We start from the raw sequence: 20749 nt of genomic DNA, 5'->3' as shown, positions 1-20749 counted from the left end.
TAAAAGAAAGTTCCTAATTCAAAACCGCCAAAATTGCCCTGGGATGAATGAATTCTGTCGATCTAGAAACTGATCTGAATTTTATTAGATTTGTTTTGTGTTGCCCACCTGCGGTGGTTGCTGTGGCTGCTGGCCTGGCGTTTGAGCGGCCGAGTCAGGTTGTTGCTGCTGCTGCTGCTGCGGCTGAGAGTTGTACGTATCGCCCCAGCTGCTAGCAGGTGCCGCCGGTTGCTGGGACTGCAAAAATGTATACCTACTTAAGATAAAGATAAAATACGTGACAGTTACAAATATGTACGAATATGTAGGGAACATAAAAAGAAGAAAATAACAATAAGTGCGCATCACTAAATGGACCCAATTAGCTATGAAGCCAGTGCTGGTCTTCCGTAGGGTCCATTCGGTGTATCATCTGAACTGAACTGCTTTAAGGGTTTTATGACCTGACCGTAAGGAAGATAGACTTATACCTACGAGATGGAATGAGAATTTCGTAAGAAGCGTCGAAACTATGCGTGACGAAATTTTGAAGATAAATTAGGCTTTCAGATTAATTTTATAACATAAGGCGTCCAAGGAATTGCGCTAGTCTTTGTTATTTTTAGGGTTCCGTACCCAAAGGGTAAAACGGGACCCTATTACTAAGACTTCGCTGTCCGTCCGTCCGTCCGTCCGTCCGTCCGTCCGTCCGTCCGTCTGTCTGTCACCAGGCTGTATCTCACGAACCGTGATAGCTAGACAGTTGAAATTTTCACAGATGATGTATCCCATCAAAAACATAAATGTAAAAAAGGAGAGCCAAGTTCAATACAAAAATTATGCTTGGCTGTGGGGTTCGCCGCAAAAAGAATGGAGATTTAAATGAGTGCCAAGTTCTATGCAAAATCGAAATATGTATTTATAGGAACAAAATATAAAAATTTTACCTTCCAATAAAATTATTATTATGTTTCCTATCCACATCGGATATCTTCATAGAGAGAGTAACGCGATCGTTGACCAATGATGCCGCTAGCGTCTATGTAGTCGCTCCGCCCCACGCCGTGACGTAGTTCCGCTTCCACTTCCTGCGAACCGTTGCTCGCTTCCCGCTACTCGCCACCGCCATGTCATTGTTGAGGAGAAGTACCGTCGGCATTAAAGTAGCCTAGTAGCCTGCCAGGAAGGCATTACTCAGATATCCGATGTGGATAGGAAACATAATAATAATTTTATTGGAAGGTATAATTTTTATATTATGTGTTCCGTACTCCACATCGGATATCTTCATAGAGACCTGTTTATTATCTCCTGGTGGCGAGTCAGCGGGCGCCGGGCGCGCAAGCGTTAGGGCTACACCTACTGTCATATGACTCAAAGAAAGAATAAATATATATACGCCATATTGCAACCCATGAAATCACAGTGACTCGTTATAATGATGCATAACAGGCAATTGAGAATTAAATTGTAATCCCAGGTTCGAATCTGACGTTAAACTGGTTTGAGAGATTTCTCATTCGAAATCGCATCCGATCCGCAGAACCCAGGCGAGTCATGTTCCTAATGTACTTAAGCCAAAATATCGCTAAGTGGATAGCTTTCCAGCCAATTTAGTTACTAAGAACATCGTGGATTGAAAGCAATATGAGGCGAAGCCGGCTTGGATGAGAATGTGGCTGAAAGAAATAAGCGAAGTGTCCCTTAACATTTTGTGTAATTCTCGCAAGGTGACGTACCCAGACTACCTACTTATACTGGGTCTATACTTTATTCCGGAGCTTCTAAGAGTCCAGTCGGTAAGACACGTTATCTGATTTAGAACCGAATTTCGGACACAAAAAAAAATAGCGTTAAAGTTATCTAATTGCCCGGGCTACAGTGTAGTAGAGTAAGGTCATTGACCCTGCGGCCTGATGCTAACAGCAAAAGTGCGGCAGCTCTTCTATCGTACTTCTTCTAACGTACCTAACGTTGTAGGGCTATTCAAATTAGGGCAAGTAGATTTCTCGCGTCCCAAGCTGGTAGTTTGGTCTCGCTATTAATCGCGTTGGAAGAAGGCATAGTGTCCGATAGTGGTTCACATACAGCACTTGTGAGAGGCTTATGAACGAGTATCCTTCTGAAAGCTAACATGGACAATAGAAATAGACGTCTGAGATAGCTCGCTACTTCACTGGATATTAGATGTACCCGGCAGTCGATCTTATTTTTTTTTTTTAATTTATTTAATCCAAACAAAAAATACAGTGTAATTATTGCACTTATCTGCCAAACTGCAGAACAGTTTGTTGGCAGAAAATTTGATACACCATAAAGACCATTTCTACATTGTGGCCGTACAGGCAGCCTAGACAAGGGGACGATCTAGGGGGTGCTCCCGTTACTGGTTTTCGATACAAATACAGTACCGGAACCGGGAATATCCGGTTCTTCCATATTAGTGAGACAGTGACAGTTGCGTCTCGTTCGCTACGTAGCGTTAGACCTTGGCATGTTGTATGCATGCGCCAGTCACGCCAGTAGCGGTCGTCACTCCTGATCCCGCCAGCTCGGTGTTGGAGCGTCCTATCTGACAGGAGCTACGCCTCATTCTTAAGGTCGTTGACTAGTAAGGGAGGGCAGTCTGGCGTTGTGTTCACTAGGACCGCCAGTAAATTGCAAGCTTACCACAGCTGCTTGAAGACTCTCCTTATCACGCCGTCACAGTAGACAGACTAGGCTGGGAGGTGGAGACATCCATGCCAAGTCGTATCACAGGCAGCTGCCAAACGTCGTGGTAGCAGTTCAATGAGTCTGTTAAGAAATACCGTGGCACAGTGCGAGGGCTCTCGAAAGCAGAGGCCGGCCAACAAGGCGCCTGTCAGGCGAAGACAGTCTCGGCGGCTGCTGGGCGCAGCTGCCACTCGGGCGCGCAGTGACTTCTTGATAAACCGACGTCCTCGGGGGTTGTACCGACCTGGCAAGTAGCAAGCAACCAGCGCGACCTGTAGACGATCTGCTGGCATCAGCAGTTTTTGCGACAGCCGTAGTAACGGAAGGGATGTAGTGTCGCCGTCGTTTTATGTATACTGTACCGGTGCGGTTGTATGTTTACACTTCTGCCGTCAGCGCTGCAGATGCGGCCCGTTAACGGTTACTCTTCGCTGAGAGGGCCTTACCTCGTACATTGTCTACCAATATTGGAGATTGTAACGGACTGCTTGCATAAGATGAGGAAGAAAGTGGTGCGAGGCTTTCGGCAGCTCCGTGTTGCTGGGGACTGCGAAGGCTTCACCTTCCTCTATGAACTAAAGTTTGCGAATTTGAGACTGAACAGAAGGCATCGAGTCTCATTTCTGCGAGAAACTCTGCAGCAAGGCAGGCCTGTATGTCGCGAAAAAGAAAACTTTCAATCGGGGTGTTGTGCCGCGTGTCCCACGTGATGTCTAGGAGCGTGATGGTCTAATTCGCTTTATCCGAAGAGACACCCTATATCGAGTTAGTATAGGGCATCGAGTTAGTAGCATGCTTTTAAGGAAATCGAACTGATAAAATGAAGTCTAAAATCGATTTTGGCGCTTAGCGTAACAAAACTGTTTCGATAAAGTCGAATACAGACAGATGGAAACTGCTGGAGTCCTCCTGGCCCCTTTATCTTAGCACCGGAAACTCAAGCTTGTTCAGGCGCAGCGGGTTTATTTGTCCCATTTTGTTTATTATGGGCTTTTCGCACGAGTTCGTCTTTGTAAGACGGAACTTAAGCTGGAGAGCGCGAGCAAGCAGAGATAATTATGTGAAGTCTGCAGACCTTTTCGATGCCTTTCACCTCGGTTTCGAGCGGTCGCACAGGGCCTTGTCGCTAGCTGTTCTCCGGTTGGACCACTCCATGGCCTCGAGAAGTCGTAGGAACTTCGAAGCGACACAGCGAAGTCGATCAGCACCTTTATGAAGCCCGGGAACACGACGTATTTTCCTCTGAGTATCGACATATCTTACCGCTTTCAACTCCGGGCAGTCGAGCCGCGCTAGGACGGGGCTCTTTACGACCTTGTCTGCCGTCGCCGGAGGATTCTTTAACCGAAACCAAGAGCTCAGCGGTCTGTTCGTGCTGTATCATACCATACCTATACCATAGCTATAGGCGCCTGCGTACCTCAATGGAACCATGTGGACAGGACAAAACTGATACTGTGGCGCCCAGCGAGCAAGGGACGACATCGTCGTAGTTGCAGCATCGGTGGACAGCATCGGTGTGATTGTGGCAACCGCCGCAGCTCGGGAGGCGCCTGTGCGTGAAGCTAGGGGCGCCATCGTGGCGGCCGGCTCGGGGGCGGGGGGGCGCACCGGTGCCTGAGGCCGGGCGGCTCATGGCGGCCGCCACTGGTTCGGGAAGCGCTGGTGCGTGAGGCGAGGACCCATCGTGGCGGCCCGCTCTAGAGGCGCTGTCGCGTGAGGCGGGCGGCTCCATCGTGGCGGCCGCCGCCACCGGCTCGGGAGGCGCCGGTGCGTGAGGCGAGAGGCGCCATCGTGGCGGCCAGCTCGGGAGGCACCGGCGCATGAGGCGGTCGCCGACTGGCTCGGGAGGCACTGGTGTGAGGCGAGAGGCGCCATCGTGGCGGCCAGCTCGAGAGGCGCCAGTGCGCAGGTGGTGGTGCCATCGTGGCGGGCGGCATCATCGTGGCGGGCAGCGCCATTGTGGCAGCCGCCGCCGCCGCGTCGATGCGTAATGCGAGAGGCGCCATCGTGGCGGCCAGCTCGGGGGGCAGGCGGCGTCATCGAGCGGGCGGCGCCATCATGGCGGCCACCGTCGCCAGGCTCAGGTGGTGGTGCCATCGTGGCGGGCGGCATCATCGTGGCGGGCAGCGCCATTGTGGCAGCCGCCGCCGCCGCGTCGATGCGTAATGCGGGAGGCGCCGTCGTGGCGGCCAGCTCGATAGGCGCCGGTGCGCGTGACGGACGTTACCGGCACGGGAGGCGCCGATGGCCAGGCTCGTAGCTGCACGCATCATCACGGCGACGCTGTTGCCCTCGGCGGTGCCATCGTGGTGGCCACCACCGGCGCGTAGGTCACCAGCGACGTCATGACGGGCGGCAACCAACGCGGCGATCGTCGCTGTACTCGTAGCATTTCCACTGCTTACACGTAACTTACCTTCCTTCCGCTCGAGCAGTCGGGACGCAGAAGCGGTCCGCCTTCACCTTGAAGCGATCCACCCACGATGCGCCCGCAGCTGCAGGAGCGGGCGTGTGACGCCGCGAATCTCTCGGAGTCCCGCTGGACTGGAAGCGTCCGCACCGCAACTGCAGCAATAGGAGCGGGCGTGTGACGTCTCTCGGAGTCCCGCGGACTGGAGGCGTCCGCACCGCGACTGCAGCAACAGGAGCGGGCGTGTGACGTCTCTCGGACTCCCGCGGACTGGAGGCGTCCGCACCGCGACTGCAGCAACAGGAGCGGGCGTGTGACGTCTCTCGGAGTCCCGCGGACTGGAGGCGTCCGCACCGCGACTGCAGTAACAGGAGCGGGCGTGTGACGTCTCTCCGAGTCCTGCGGACTGGAGGCGTCCACCGTGGCCCGCAGCGGCGCGGTGTCTCGGAGTCACCTTGGACGACAGCAGAAGAAAGACGCAGCGCGCGCGGGCGGGGGCGGGCGCCGGGCCCGCGCCCCCGCGCCGGGGGACGGGGCGCCCCGGTCGCGCCGCAACTAACAACACGAGGTACTCCCAGGCTACTGCCTGAGAACCCTCCTTTAGTGTCGAAGTAACTTCTGAACGCCAATAAAATTAGAATATCTTAAACTGGCTCACCGGATGGTTCGAGACAATCCAAACCTCCTTATCAGCGAAGCGCGGCACCTGACAGCGGCGCGCGCAGGCCGTCCGCCGCCGCGCCGCCCCCGCCGCCGCAGGCACGATGACCGCGCGTTCCCTCTCCGATGCGGAGCGACTTGTTACCACTTGTTAACAAAAACCACTGACGCACTTCCTACTTCGATCTTGAAAATGCAAGTTAACGGTAACGATTTTAGCAGCATGGAATGTGAAAATTAATTTAGCAAGAAAAAAGTGGGTAGAATCGAAAAGCACCGTTCGATGACTTCGATCGCGAGACCGCCAAAAGACTAATAGTGGCGATCTCTGCCATATCTCACTATTTAATCGACCGAGCTTTGGATCGGAAATGTTAAAGCACCATGCTGCAAAAATATACGCAAAAAATATTTGCGGACCATCGGTCAAGACGGTCGACGAAACAATGACATGGCGGTGGCGAGTAGCGGGAAGCGAGCAACGGTTCGCAGGAAGTGGAAGCGGAACTACGTCACGGCGTGGGGCGGAGCGACTACATAGACGCTAGCGGCATCATTGGTCAACGATCGCGTTACTCTCTCTATGAAGATATCCGATGTGGAGTACGGAACACATAATAACATTATAAACAAGTATTAAACTCTATTTCTTTGCTTTATTGGATACCTATAACAGTTGCTGTTATTTAAAAAAATGCGAGATCTTAAAGCAGGTTAGATTTGACTTTGGTTATTTTGTTCCTATAAATACATATTTCGATTTTGCATAGAACTTGGCACTCATTTAAATCTCCATTCTTTTTGCGGCGAACCCCACAGCCAAGCATAATTTTTGTATTGAACTTGGCTCTCCTTTTTTACATTTATGTTTTTGATGGGATATCAATACTTTTTGTAAAGAAAACTAGGCAGGTATTGAGATTTAATGTTTTTTCTTGTGTTTCCGCTGCATGTTTTTTACTTCTGTTCTTTGTATTAATTATGTGGTGCCGCGCGCCGCCAACGACACACCGTTGGCCGGTTGTTTAGCGCGTATTACAGGTTTTTTGTATGGGGACCCCCCCCCTATTTTTTAACTTTTTTTATTTTTAGATTTTTTCCTACGCTTACACACAATTACCGAGCTGGATTCCAAATTTCATCCTTCTAGGTCATCTGGAAGTAGGTTAGGTTTAGGTACTATATGTCAGTCACAATAAAAAAGAAATTTGTATGGGGACCCCCCCTATTTATTAACTTTATTTTGTTTTTAGATTTTTTCCTACGCTTACACACAATAACCGAGCTGGATTCCAAATTTCATCCTTCTAGGTCACCTGGAAGTAGGTTAGGTTTAGGTACTTATATGTCAGTCACAATAAAAAATGGTTTTTTTTGTATGGGGACCCCCCCAATTTTATAACTTTTTTTAATTTTTAGATTTTTTCCTACGCTTTCACACAATAACTGAGCTGGATTCCAAATTTCATCCTTCTAGGTCATCTGGAAGTAGGTTAGGTTTAGGTACTTATATGTCAGTCACAATAAAAAATGGTTTTTTTGTATGGGGACCCCCCCTATTTTATAACTTTTTTTAATTTTTAGATTTTTTCCTACGCTTTCACACAATAACTGAGCTGGATTCCAAATTTCATCCTTCTGGGTCATCTGGAAGTAGGTTAGGTTTAGGTACTATAGGTATGTCAGTCAGTCTTAAAATTTACGATTTTTTGACCTTCATATCTTTATAACCGTTTGAGCTAGCTTCATGAAATTTGGGCTTCTAGATGTCCTTATGGATATAATTAAACACACGTAGTTTTATGTGTTTACGTTAAAGATGTTTTGAGTTATAGAAGGGTCAAAAGTGGCACCAAGTGGTTCGTGTAATATTACACTTGGCGCTGGCTAGCCAGTTCCTTTGCTTGAACTTGGCTTGACACGCTGCCGCGTGTCTAGATTTCTGTTGCCGCTATAACAACAAATACTAAAAACAGAATAAAATAAAGATTTAAATGGGGCTCCCATACAACAAACGTGATTTTTGACCAAAGTTAAGCAACGTCGGGAGTGGTCAGTACTTGGATGGGTGACCGTTTTTTTTTTGCTTTTTTTTTTTGCATTATGGTACCCTTCGTGCGCGAGTCCGACTCGCACTTGCCCGGTTTTTGTTCTATGAGAATTCTCCTTCTCTTCTTGGTCGTTCCCGCATAACTGTGATCACTTGATGGTGCAGCTGTGAGTTATTTGTGAGCGAGTGAGTCTCGATCTCCGTTTGCCCTCGCCATTTTATAGAATTCGCCTCAGGTGGTTTTTTTTGGTCAGACCATGTAACTGGTGGCGATCCCTTGCGTTTTTAAATATTGAACTGTAATTTTTGAATGTGGATCGTAAGTTTTGTAATAAAAGAGGACACATTCTGCTTAAGCATCGCTCGCAATTTTCCGGGATGCGGAAGTCAGTAGCGTTAACCTACCTGGTCACTCCAAGAGCTGTTAGGGTCCCAGGTGGCGTTGGGGTCCCACGCTTGGGCAGCAGGGTCAGCGTTGTACGCTGCGTTGTCGTATGCGGCATCCGGGTTGTATGCTGGAGACAGATTAATATGAGTAGGTAGGTAGGCAGGTAATCGGAGCTCGCGAGTAAGCGACATTATAAGAAATATACTTATTTAAAGTATGTACCAGATATAAGATTTACGGAGAAAAATATGAGTAGGTACAGTCGCCATCAGATATATCCGAGCGGCCAAGGTGTTCACAATATCTGAACACGCACTCTAGCGCCTTGATAATAGAGGCGTGCTCAGATATTTGACACCACCTTGGCCGCTCCGATATATCCGATGGCGACTGCACTTGGTGCTGTCGACAGGTTTTACAATTTACTTAATGCGCTCTAACAATAATAAATATATTGTTAATTGTTTCAGAACAGAGCGCAAAATTATGAAATACTATAATAACAAAAGAGCGGGTTGTTCCTTACGTGGGGGGTTCTGCAGGGCGGTCTCCTTGGTCTGTCCCTCCATTTGCGTGTATTCGTCACCCGCGGGTTTTGCCGCCGCCGCCCCTGCCGCGCTCCTGCACATACAAATACAATGAGTATATACATATATCATTGAAGTTAAGGTTATTTACTACTATGAGAAATTCAAGTTGGCAAGAGTCTAGTCAAAAGTTGCAAACATTTTCTCTTCATCCTTCATTCCAAATAAAATACCCTGATTTTTGGTAATGACAAGGTACACTAATTATATACCGTGGTATTCTGTAAATCTACCTTTACTTACAGCATTTCGGATACCAAGAAGGATTAATTAGGGGAAGAACTTCACGTCCACGACTCCACGTTGATGAAGATGAATGATACATGATGGCTGATTTGAGTTTACGATGAAGCCTTTCGTTGATAACATTGGTAGCTGGGTGATAAGCAGTAGTGCTGTAGCTGCTTTCAGTGGCGGATTTGCAGTCTTTGCCGCCCTAGGCCCCAGGCCCTATAGCCGCACCTTTCTCAGCACCCATAATATTGACTACATTTTGAGTTATTTCTTGTTATCATCAACGAATTTTTTGTCACAATTGCCGCCCCTAATATCTTGCCGCCCTAGGCTCGGGTCTACTTGCTGCTTTCTGGGCATCCACTGTTTAAGGGAACCTCGACACGAAAGAAGAAGAAGCAGTAGTGCGCAGCAACGATCGTGATCAGAGCCTTGAAGGGTTGCCTCTCGAACTGACGACCACAGCCTATTGTCACCCGTAGTAGTCTGAGTCTGGCAAAGTCAGATTCAGACTTACTTGTATGTGACGAGTGCAGCCTGCTCCTCCCGTGTTGGCAGCTTGAAGGGCAGCTTCTTGGTCAAAACCCAGCGCTCCAGCTCGCTGTTGAACCGCAGAGCCACGCAGTACACGCCGTACATTATCAGCATGAACAGCGCTTCCGGCCTGCAAGATAATTGCAATAGTACATAAGACTATCTATTTTCAAGAACGTTTATAGTGAACGTGATATTTTACCAGGACACATGTCTGCGAAAAACATCGTGACTAATTTTATTCCAATAAGGTCTAGTTTCCTAGATCTGGGTTGGAAGATCAAATGTTCAAAAGCAGTCTGAAGTTCAAGCAATATTACTCGAAGTTTCGCTTTATCCATTGCCGTAGTGGTGATCATGGTTCCTTATAGCGATGGGCGAGTCGAGTTATCTGATTCGAATAATCCGAATCAACCTACAGATGAGTTGATTCGAATCAAGACTATTGGCAATCCGAATCAACTCGGCCACTAAACTGACTGGTAACTTGGTATCCGATCCGCTGACTCGGCGAATGAATCGCCAATTCACCAACTCTCCGAGCCGAGTCAACGCTACGCTAAGGCCATTCAAAAATAAACCTTAATTCGATAGTCCGAAGGTTCTTTTTACAACAACTGCCGCTTGATTCGCCATCCCGAGTCGAGTTCACTGGTAGTATGGCCATTGAAAAATAAACCTTAATTCGGTGTCCTGAAGGTTCTGTTTACAACAACTGCCGCTTGACTCGTTTGCGGCTCCGCGGCCCGTGACCTTGTCGCGAACCACGCAAACCGTCGAGTCGAGTCAGTTCGAATTTCAACTCGGATCAGTGGCCGAATCGATTCGAATGATTCGAATCGAAAAAAAGTGGACTCGTCACATCGCTAGTTCCTTACCAAGACACGTACGTCTACTTCACATGCTGTTTCTTAAGAGCTTACGCCAGCATCCCCTGATACACATTTTTTTCAGCAAACTACACCGACTGACATGATCAGTGGCTATCAGGCTGTTTGTTATATCTTACCAAGAGACGTATCCATTGGCGATGGTGCACAGCATGACCAGTATAGAGACGGCGTAGAAGAAGCAATCGCGGCACAGCGGCCACCAGTTGAGGTGCGACACGGTGCCGGCGCACAGCGCGCATACGGATATCACGAACATTATGTTGAACACTGCGGACCCGATCACGCCTGACACGCCTGCAATATACATTTTACGCACGTAAGATTTCAAAGCAAGCATCTCAATTATTAAGAAATGTTTTTCCTTCGTCGGATCTCTTTAACCATCTAAGAGGATTAAGAGAACGGTGCCGGTAATAGTGTCTATAGATAGAAAAATATTGTAGAAGAATAAAAATCTTGATCGATTCCACTTTATACAATGCCTTTACATGTCGACATATTAGATTCCTCGCCAAACAGATGAAGGATTAGTAATAGCAATAGCTTCCTAGAATCAAGGGATTGTTCTCTTCCATTCGTCTCCTTCATCAAGTTCAAGTGATCAAGTCATTACATTAGAAGTAATGTATCGGCATTGTATAAAGTGGAATCGATCATCCTCTCAAAGTGCTTGATTATCACCATTTCTTATCTTTGTATGTCGCCCGAAAGCCACAGCTTAACCGATAATGCTTTGAATATGTGTGGTACTCAATGATTATTATTCCTTAATTAAGAGAAAAGGGGATGGGAGAGGGGAAAATGATGTCTTAAGGTTGTATGTCCTCCACTTTTGTTTAAAAAAAATACTATTAATATTTATCGAGTGTCAATGGACACACCTACTTAAGATGAAATGTTAAAAGTTCCTAACCGATATCGTCCTGCGCGCAGAAGACGCCGATGACGACGGTGGCGAGCTCGGGCGCCGAGCTGCCGGCCGCCATGAACGTGGCGCCGGCCACGTCGGGTGCCAGCTTTAGCTCTGTAATAATACCACACACAAATAAATAATATAGGTATATAATATATATTTCAACTATTGACACAACACAGCTTATTCGCTATCTGGTTATATATGGCATTCTAGTTAATAATGGAATGGAAGATATTTCGATTAGTTGAAATTATCCCGGCACCCTACGGACACCCACGGTGTCAGTAGAAAAGACGCGAAATTCTGCTCTCTTAAGGGGCCCATAGATTACCAGTTCGCCGGACGATATCAGCCTGTCAGTTGTTTGAAACTGACACCTTTTGCGTTTAACTGACAGGCCGATATCGTCCGGCGGACTGATAATCAGTGGGCCCAGTGGCGTAGCTAGCATGGGTGGCACCCGGTGCGGAAATTGTGGGTGTCACCCCAAAATTCAATCAAAATTGTAAAATATATTTAAAAAGAGTAATTGCAATTTTTGTTAAATAGCTCAGGATTTACTCCATCGCTTTCATTTTACGAATTTTTATAGGTGGCACTACTGATGTTCACGGTCCCTAAATGGGTGACACCCGGGGCGGACCGCCCCTGCCCCCCCCTCCCCCTAGCTACGCCACTGAGTGGGCCCCTTTAGTCTACGTACCTTCACAGGTTGCGTGCATTTTGGCCAATCGGTCCTACGTACCTTCGCAGATCCTGTCAAGACTGGACACGAAGTACTCGTCGCATACTATAGCCAGTCCGATAAACGTAAACACAGCCACTAGCACGTGTAATATCAGGCCTCCATGCTTGCGCGCGTTTTGCCCCATCAGGGGCCGAGGGAACTGTGTACAAGCATAACAGTTGCGGTTTAAATACCTACTTGTAATAATAATGTACCTACCTATGCCTACAAATTACTGCAATGATCCGCCAAGTCGAGCAATTAAACGAAAAAGGCATAACCGTATCATTGGCACCGTAATAGTTTACGGTTATGCTTGTTACTTCAGCTTACAATAGAGTACATTACGACACAAGTGAAAAATAGGAAATTCGCTACAAGTGGGGATAAATTAAAACACGACCGAAGGGAGTGTTTAAAATCCCCACGAGTTGCGAATTACCTAAAATTCGCACATGTATCGTACAACGTTTTACAGTATACGTCCTTCCTACTTAGTTATGGCCCTGTAATTTTTCGACATACCTACATATGTAAATGTAAAATCATATGACGTTATCTAAACCTTTTGTATGAATGAAAATTGAGAAAACTTAACGAAATCTTTAGATACGTGTTTGCTCGTATAAAATTAAACTATAAACCTAATTGTGAACTTGCCTCTTTTCATTTTAATTAGAAAATTAACGCGAATAAAACAATTGAACATGTCTAATAATAAACTGGCATGTTACCTGCTCGATAGCAGGAGGAGTACAGTTCCTCAAGGGATGGACCGTCGGTACTGCATTCTGCAACAAACGAAAACATGCAAACATTAGATATAGGTATAGGTATATAGTATAAACACCCCTGTAATGGACGTGGCACCGACAATGGGCCCGATTCGGATTTTGAAATTGACATCTATTAGATATCTTTTAGACATCACCAAGATACGATAACGATATGTTTAAGATCTAACCCGACAAATTTGACATTTGCCCGATTCTGGAGATACTCTTGAACGATTTCCACAGGATATGACTGAGAGATCCAGTTCACATTAATAGATATCTTACTCTACTAACGTAAAAGTGACATTGGTTGCCCGAATTGCGCTGCAAAAGAGAACTAATTGATATCTAAACTATAACGTATCTAGAATGGATCTAGTACGTGTCGTCTCTTGTGAATATCTTGAAGTTCGAATACGGCAGAATGAGACATAACATAACCCACTGATGATGTAATATTCGCAGACAGTCTAGAACGCAAAATGACTAGTGTAATATTTTGCCTATATCACTTTTAGTCTACATCGCGAACAGTCCAGTAATAGTAAATGTATTTACATCATCTGAAATGATATAGGCATTTTGCGTTCTGGACCGTACTGTAACTGTACTGTAATGTACTAAAATTACTATACAAATGCGAAAAATAGGAATTACTTTTCGCACGTGTATTGTGCAACGTTTTATAATACATATGGCCCTTTTTTGATATAGGCACGTATTGTCCTTAATCCCGCCCTAGGGCGGTAAAGTAGCACCATAATGTACTGTAAAATAAGTATTTTACATCAGTTTATGGGTTGGTTGTATGATACTAGATTTCTAGGCTTAATTCCCCTTAGTTACCTATATATATTACTTCAAAAGTAGAGATGTAATACGTCAAATTATGAGTACCTACTCTCACCACATAATATAACAGAACTTTATATATTTACCCCAAAACATAATCATTATCGTATGAAACCCGAGTAATTTCCGGCCCTATAGAGTTTCCGAAAACTGGGCCAAACATTTAGATCAACACGGGTATGAGGAGTTTGTTACAAACAGCGCGCTAATGAACCTCTTATCCAAAAATACTGAAATCTATGAAACTGAAGTATTGCAAATTACTGTACTGTAGGGCTAAGATGGTCGGCTCTTTATCATTTGTCACCATGCCTGTCACGTTCTAAAAAATAAGTAAGTGCGAAAGTGACGCATGGCATGACAGGTGATAAAAATGCGACCGTGATACCGCTTCTGATGTAGGTACCTAGTGAAATACGGCCCTATTCGAACTTTAAGATACGTCAGTTAATAGATATAGAAACGATATGGATTAGATATGTCACACACATGTACACATCTAATCCATATCGTTTCTAGATCTATTAATAGACGTAAGTATCGGCAAGATTCGGGAAATGAATTAGAGATTCACTGGATATGAAATAGTAAAGATATGTGTCTATGTGACGTCCCACGGGTAAAGGTACCTTATGGCGGTTGGCGCTTACGCGCCGCTCCAATATTATTGCGGCGCTATGCGGTATCTTTTGCCGTGGAACGTCACATATCTTTACTATTTCATATCTAGTGAATCTCTAATTCATTTTCCGAATCGCGCCGTATCTTAAAGTTCGAATCGAGCAGTAATCCGCTCTCGTAGTATTCAGTCAGTCTCATCTCACTACAAAATATCGAGGTTGACTGAAGTAGCGTGACAAATACGAACGATTCTGATAAAATACGATGGAAAAAGATTATGCACTACATCTGGTCAGGGTAATTAACTTGTTCACATGTTTAATTAATAGTTTCAGTGCAGTAAATACTTCAGTGCTTACAGTGGAACTTACTGCAGCGTTATAAGTATTATACGTGATCTCCTAAGGGGTAGTCCATTAATTACATCACACGTTTAGGGGGAGGGAGGGGGTCAAGAAAATGTGACATATTGTGACATGGGGGAGGGGGGAGACAAAAACTTTGTGACGTCACTTTTACTGTATCAGTAACCGAAAATATATTTAAATTATTTTATTCGCTGTACATTTAAATAACAGGTTTTTAAAACGATAATCGTTTTTATTCGTTTAATTTTCTTTCCTAAGCAGTTTTGGGTTATAAAATTACTAATAAGTATTTATATCGTCAAAAATATTTTGATACAATATTAATAATACTTAGGTACTCACTTAATTCGATTTGGCGATTTCGTAGAAAAAATATGACGTCACACTAGGGGGGAGGGGTTTGCCAAATGTGACCAAGTGTGACAAGGAGGGAGGAGTGGTCAAAAAACCTAGAAATTCGTGTGACGTAATTAATGGATCACCCCTAATGAAGAAAATTACTATTTTAGTACTTTCTACACCAAAGCACATGCTTGCTTGCTATATACATACCTACACACTACACAGCTTCTGAAATGACTTTATTCGATTAAAATTACACCCGAATACACGAGTATACGCGAATATTACGTTAGTTGGAAATTCAAGACCACCAATTTAAACTTTTCACCATAGTCTTAAAGAATAGGGAAAGTTATTCCAGACATCTATTATCTACTCGTACAGGAAGCAATACAAATGCTTGAACAAACCAGCGTAAGTAAAATTTTTGAATTATTTATTACATTTCCTAAACGATGAGATCCCATACGAAGGATAAGGGGCCCGATTCGGATTTTGAAATAGACATCTTTTAGTCATCACCAAGATACGATAAAGATATGTTTAAGATCTAACCTGTCAAATTGGCATTTGCGCGATTCTGGAGATACTCTTGAACGTTTTCCACAGGATATGACTTAGAGATCCAATTCACATCTAATAGATATCTTACTCTATCTAACGTAAAAGTGACATTGGTTGCCCGAATTGCGCTGCAAAAGAGAACTAGTTGATATCTAAAATATAACGTTTCTAGAATGGATCTAGTACGTGTCGTCTCTTGTGAATATCTTGAAGTTCGAATACGGCAGAAGATTAAGATTTGCATAAGGCATCTACAAAGAGCTTTTACAATTCGGCTGAAGCCCTCTTTTGATCTCGATGCCTTTCCTCGTGATGAAAGCAACAAATTAATGGTTAGGGTAAGGCTTTGTGTAAAGGTAACCTTCAGTAATACAGGTAAAGGCAAGGTTTTTATATAAATTATGACTGAATTAACTTGATACATTTTTTTTATCCATTACCACAAAATAAATTATAGTAACAACATTAATAATGTAACGAAGTTCCACAAAAGCGATGTTTGATAGAATAGAATAGGTATAAAGATAACACATACTAGCGACTCGCCCCGGCTTCGCATGGGTTACACAAAATCTTAACAAATTACACACCGAAACCTTCCTCAAGAATCACTCCATTGATTGGTAAAAAATTGGTGTTTTGAGTTAATAGATCGACTAATCCAGCAACATAAAAACTAGTCTGATGTATTCAAAAGGTACTTAAATACAAAATACAGTACGTAGCGGCCCCCTTTTTAAAATACCTACCGTCGTTAAATTTAAATAATTACGATTATTTAGCAGTGGCGCTAGTGTGCACGTTGATGGGTTCTAAAGAACAGTAAAGCCGACCACTGACTAACAGGCTGCCGGACGATATCGGGCTGTCAGAACAAAAATTTGACAGTTCCGAACAACTGACCGGCCGATATCGTCCGGCGGACTGTTATTCAGTGGGCGGCTTAAGAACGCGGCACTCACCGAGGGCTCGTATCCGGCGTCCTTCTGCTTTTTCTTCTCTCCCTCGTCTTCCTCGTCGGGCTCCTCGGTGCCTTTTAGCAGTTTCTTCCTCCCCTTGTCTTCCTCATCCTCTGGCACTTTCTCTTTTTCACCAGGGGGAGTTGGTTCTGTTTCTGTGGAAACGTTAAAATATTTATCTTTACATATTTCATACGTAGATTTAGAATCAAGTTGTGTCTTTTCACCACGATTAAGCACTTTAGTTTTCATTTGTAAGTATTATGGAGTTTTCCTGACATTGACTATTTATTTTTTTATGATAAGAGTTTACTGTTGGTCTAATTTGTCTTTATTTCGGATGAATCATTTATGGTTCAGCTACCGTATGACCCATATTACATTATCAATATTATCGCTATAACTACTGGCAATATTAATATACTTGGTCAAGCAGATCTTGTCAGTAGAAAAATAGCGGCAAATTTGAAAAATGTAGGCGCGAATGGATATCGTCCCATAGAAAATTTGGATTTCGCGCCTTTTTTTACTGACAAGATTTGCTTGACCAGCTATAGTAAAAGATAACATATATTCTAAAAAAATTAAAATATATGAGCATTTAAATACCTTTTGCACTGGTCTCCTTGGTAAAGTCAGTTTCTTTTTTTAGTGACGTGGGTATCGTGGGAGTTGGGTCGGGCAGCGTGGAGCCCTCTTTTGGCTAAAATGATAAACAATAATGTCTTAGCCCCCATTCCCACGGGCGCTTTTACAACGCGCGTTACCTATGGCCACAAAACAGATAGGTACAGAAATCAACCTACATACAAAGCGCGCTCGAGCAACGCACACATAGACACTGCTCACGGACACGATATCTCGGACCAGTTGGGACCAGTGCGAGCGCGAGTGCCATCCGCTGGAGACACGCGTCTGTGAACTTTTTTGTGCAATAATGGAGAAACAAAACAAAAAGTTATTATAACTGTACAGTGGACGGTTGTTTAAATTTAACATTAAACGGTGAATTGTCGTTTTTTAAGCTACCAGTGGTTTCAGAGAGAATGCGTATGCGAATTTATTACATTGTACATGAGAATGTGAATTTATTACACTTAAAAATATAATAATCGTGTATTTCGCCAATCTCGGAATCATCGCAAGATATTTTCTGTGGCAAATTTGTAATATAACAATGACATTAAAATTAAAATACCTATTTGAGTTAGGTATTAATGTTATTATTAATTTATATTTCCATTCTTCCCGTTTCATCCTCGACAATAAATCAAACAACTAAATACGAGATACGATATGATAGATACGAGTGCCACTACCACGATAGTTTTTTGTGCATAAGTCATAGTTCGCAACAATCGCAACCCTAGAGCGACCGCCGAGCGTAGGTATGAAAAGTAAAGTACATACATGTGATTGACTTCTGTACTTATCTATTTTGTGCTATGGCTCCTCTACACGATGGGCCAACGCCGGCCACTCCAAGGGACGCAGCCATGCGGTAGAATGAGATAGCAATATCACTTGCTTCCTCTAACGCATAAATGCGTCCCTTGAAGTGGCTGGCGTTGGCCCATCGTGTAGAGGAGCCATTAAAAAAGCGTTTGAATGACACAAATGGATACATGTGCATGTATTTATTCACTTGTTTGATTTTCGACTTTAAGCCTTGGTCGTTAAAGCGTATTTAGAGTGCGGACAGATTCAAGCGCTTTATTAACGCGCGTTGAAAAAGCCCTCGTGTGAATAGGGGCTAAGATTTTTAGATGTCAAAAATATAACTTGTGTATGTAAGTATACTTTCTTGTATGTAAATATACATTTATATTTCAGAGATTTTCCATGATATTTAAGACTAAGAGCAGGCTTTTACCCAAAAGGGAAGCACATTACATTATTTAAATGTACATACCTACTCTATGTAATGTAATGTGGGAATAAAAAGCTATTTTTTATTTATATGTACAGGGTGGAACATTTTTAGGGAACGAATTGAAAGGATAATGTTATCTAAATCTACAATCGAGTTATTATAATCGTAAAGCTGGATTAAACAGTAACCCCCTTATTCATAAACGCGCTACAAACCTCAATTCGCTAATAATCGTTTGTCTTTATCTGTCATTTTGATTTATGTATTTGTAAGAATGTGATAAAACATAATTTTTAATAAATCAGGCCCGTAAACTTTTATGAATAAGGGCTTAGCTTAGATCTTTTTAATCCAGCTTTACTATTATAATAACTTAATTGTAGATCACATAGATAACACTATTCTTTCAGCTCACAGTCTCGTGAAATGTTCCACCCTGTATCTATAATTCTATAGTTGACGTTAGTTTGACGACCAGTCTGGCCAAGTGGGTAGTTACCCTGCCTGTGAAGCCGATGGTCCTGGGTTCGAATCCCAGTAAGGGTATTTATATGTGTGATGACACAGATATTTGTTCCTGAGTCATGGTTGTTTTTTATGTATTTAAGTACATGTTTATACATTATATATATCGTTGTCTGAGTACCCACAATACAAGCCTTCTTGAGCTTACTGTGGGACTTAGTCAATCTGTGTAAGAATGTCCTATAATATTTATTATTATTATAGTTGTATATAGACTCACCACGTCTCCAGGCGAGCTCATGAGCGCCTGGCCGACGGAGTACGCGATGAAGAATACAGACACCGTCAGCCAGCGGTGCCGCCGCGGCCGCCGCATCCTCTGCAACAACAAAATAATCTAGATGAAATGTTTATTCAGTCAGTAAGTAAATATCCATCAACCCGCATAATGGCCTGTACACACCGGCTTGCGTGTGCTTGACGTGCACGTGCGCGTGCGGCGTTGTAGTGTACAGATCCTTATGAGAGATGGCACACCGCTTGCGTGATGTGTGCGTGTGCGGCTCCAACATTTTAGCGCACGCACACGCGCACGTCACGCACACGCAAGCCGGTGTGGCTCGGCCTTAAATGTCAATGTGGTTCAGTGAAGGGGACGGACTGAAAATCAGCGCTGCGCAGGCAATTTGTAATGAAATTGACTGACGCAGCGTACCTATGCTGAGCCCGTTCCTTTTGCCGCACATTTTTTTTTTAGTTATTATGTCACCTGTGTTTAGTCTTATTATATAAATGTCACCATTATGTACGCTTTTTGTGTTGCAATAAATGGTTTCTTATTCTTAAATAGCGATGGTAAGTATTGTATATTGTGCACCACATAATGAAAATTATAATTATTATTATTCAGAGCCTACTGTGTCCCACTGCTGGGCAAAGGCCTCCCCCCTCTTTTTAGTACAAATTGAACCGTGAAAAACCCCCCGCCAGTACAAATTGAACCGTCAGCTGTAACCGTCCGTTACCGTTTACGGTTCAATTTGGACTGGTTAATGGTCAATTGCAATTAACGTTTGGCCAGCACTGTTTACGGAACCCTAAAAACAATAACCTTGATCATAGGTACTTGACGTATCCTTGCTAAAGGATAAGTCAACCGTATTCGTAAAACCCACAGACAAAACATCCTCCAGACTTAGAATAGTCGCGCTACCCCCTCTGCCACGCATACGGTAATTTTACCCCATGTTCGAGTCGAAAGTGTCTTTGTGTGACGTACGTGTCTTTGAACGGACCAATCACGGCACGGGACTTCGCTCACCTCGTCCCACGCACCTCCGCATTTTTGGCATCATCGGTTGCATGAAATAATTGCTCTAAACTCGGTCTAGAGGATTCCTAATCTATGGTAAAACCACTCGATAGTATTCAATCAAGCCTAAAAAGGGGATTTCCGCTTGTTACGAAGCAAAATTAACCCTCGACCTTCATTAGTCCTAATTTGAATTGTCCTCGGAGTCTCCGTTACAATATGAAAGGACCCGAGGTAGATAATAGAAGAGGAAGGTAATAAGTACGTACAAATAAATGTCTTTTTCACATCAATACCTATTCGGAAAAGGGCTTTTTCTTCCCTGCTAGGAGGGATCAAAGTAACACTTTTCTATTCTAGCACATTATTTTTACATTTAGCTTAAATAATCTGTTTAAGCATCAGATTGTGTCACCACTATGATTTTTTTTATTTTCCTCATAGTTGATGTGAAAAGCAGTATGTGTAACACGGTATCAAAATTATTTCGTCTTGGGCGTTAACACTTGAATCCCTCATTA

General features: G+C 44.0%; 1 protein-coding gene across 1 annotated transcript in view; it reads right to left on the bottom strand.

Moving 5' to 3' along the window:
• Positions 1–20749, bottom strand: part of LOC134675158 (probable sodium/potassium/calcium exchanger CG1090) — a 62394-nt gene that overhangs the window by 10478 nt on the left and 31167 nt on the right. Inside the window, exons 2-12 of the mRNA XM_063533339.1 lie at positions 19197–19295; positions 17188–17281; positions 16582–16733; positions 12831–12887; positions 12115–12256; positions 11367–11477; positions 10570–10747; positions 9544–9690; positions 8732–8826; positions 8223–8332; positions 109–237 (exon numbers count right to left, since the gene is read on the bottom strand). Of these exons, the coding sequence (XP_063389409.1) occupies positions 109–237; positions 8223–8332; positions 8732–8826; positions 9544–9690; positions 10570–10747; positions 11367–11477; positions 12115–12256; positions 12831–12887; positions 16582–16733; positions 17188–17281; positions 19197–19295 (1314 nt within the window). The remainder of the gene's footprint in view (positions 1–108; positions 238–8222; positions 8333–8731; positions 8827–9543; positions 9691–10569; positions 10748–11366; positions 11478–12114; positions 12257–12830; positions 12888–16581; positions 16734–17187; positions 17282–19196; positions 19296–20749) is intronic.

The sequence above is a fragment of the Cydia fagiglandana genome, chromosome 21, assembly GCF_963556715.1.
Source record: "Cydia fagiglandana chromosome 21, ilCydFagi1.1, whole genome shotgun sequence".
In the NCBI taxonomy this organism is placed as follows: Eukaryota; Metazoa; Arthropoda; class Insecta; order Lepidoptera; family Tortricidae; genus Cydia; species Cydia fagiglandana.
Note: the sequence above shows the minus strand (reverse complement) of the source record. Positions and strands in the feature narration are given on the sequence as shown.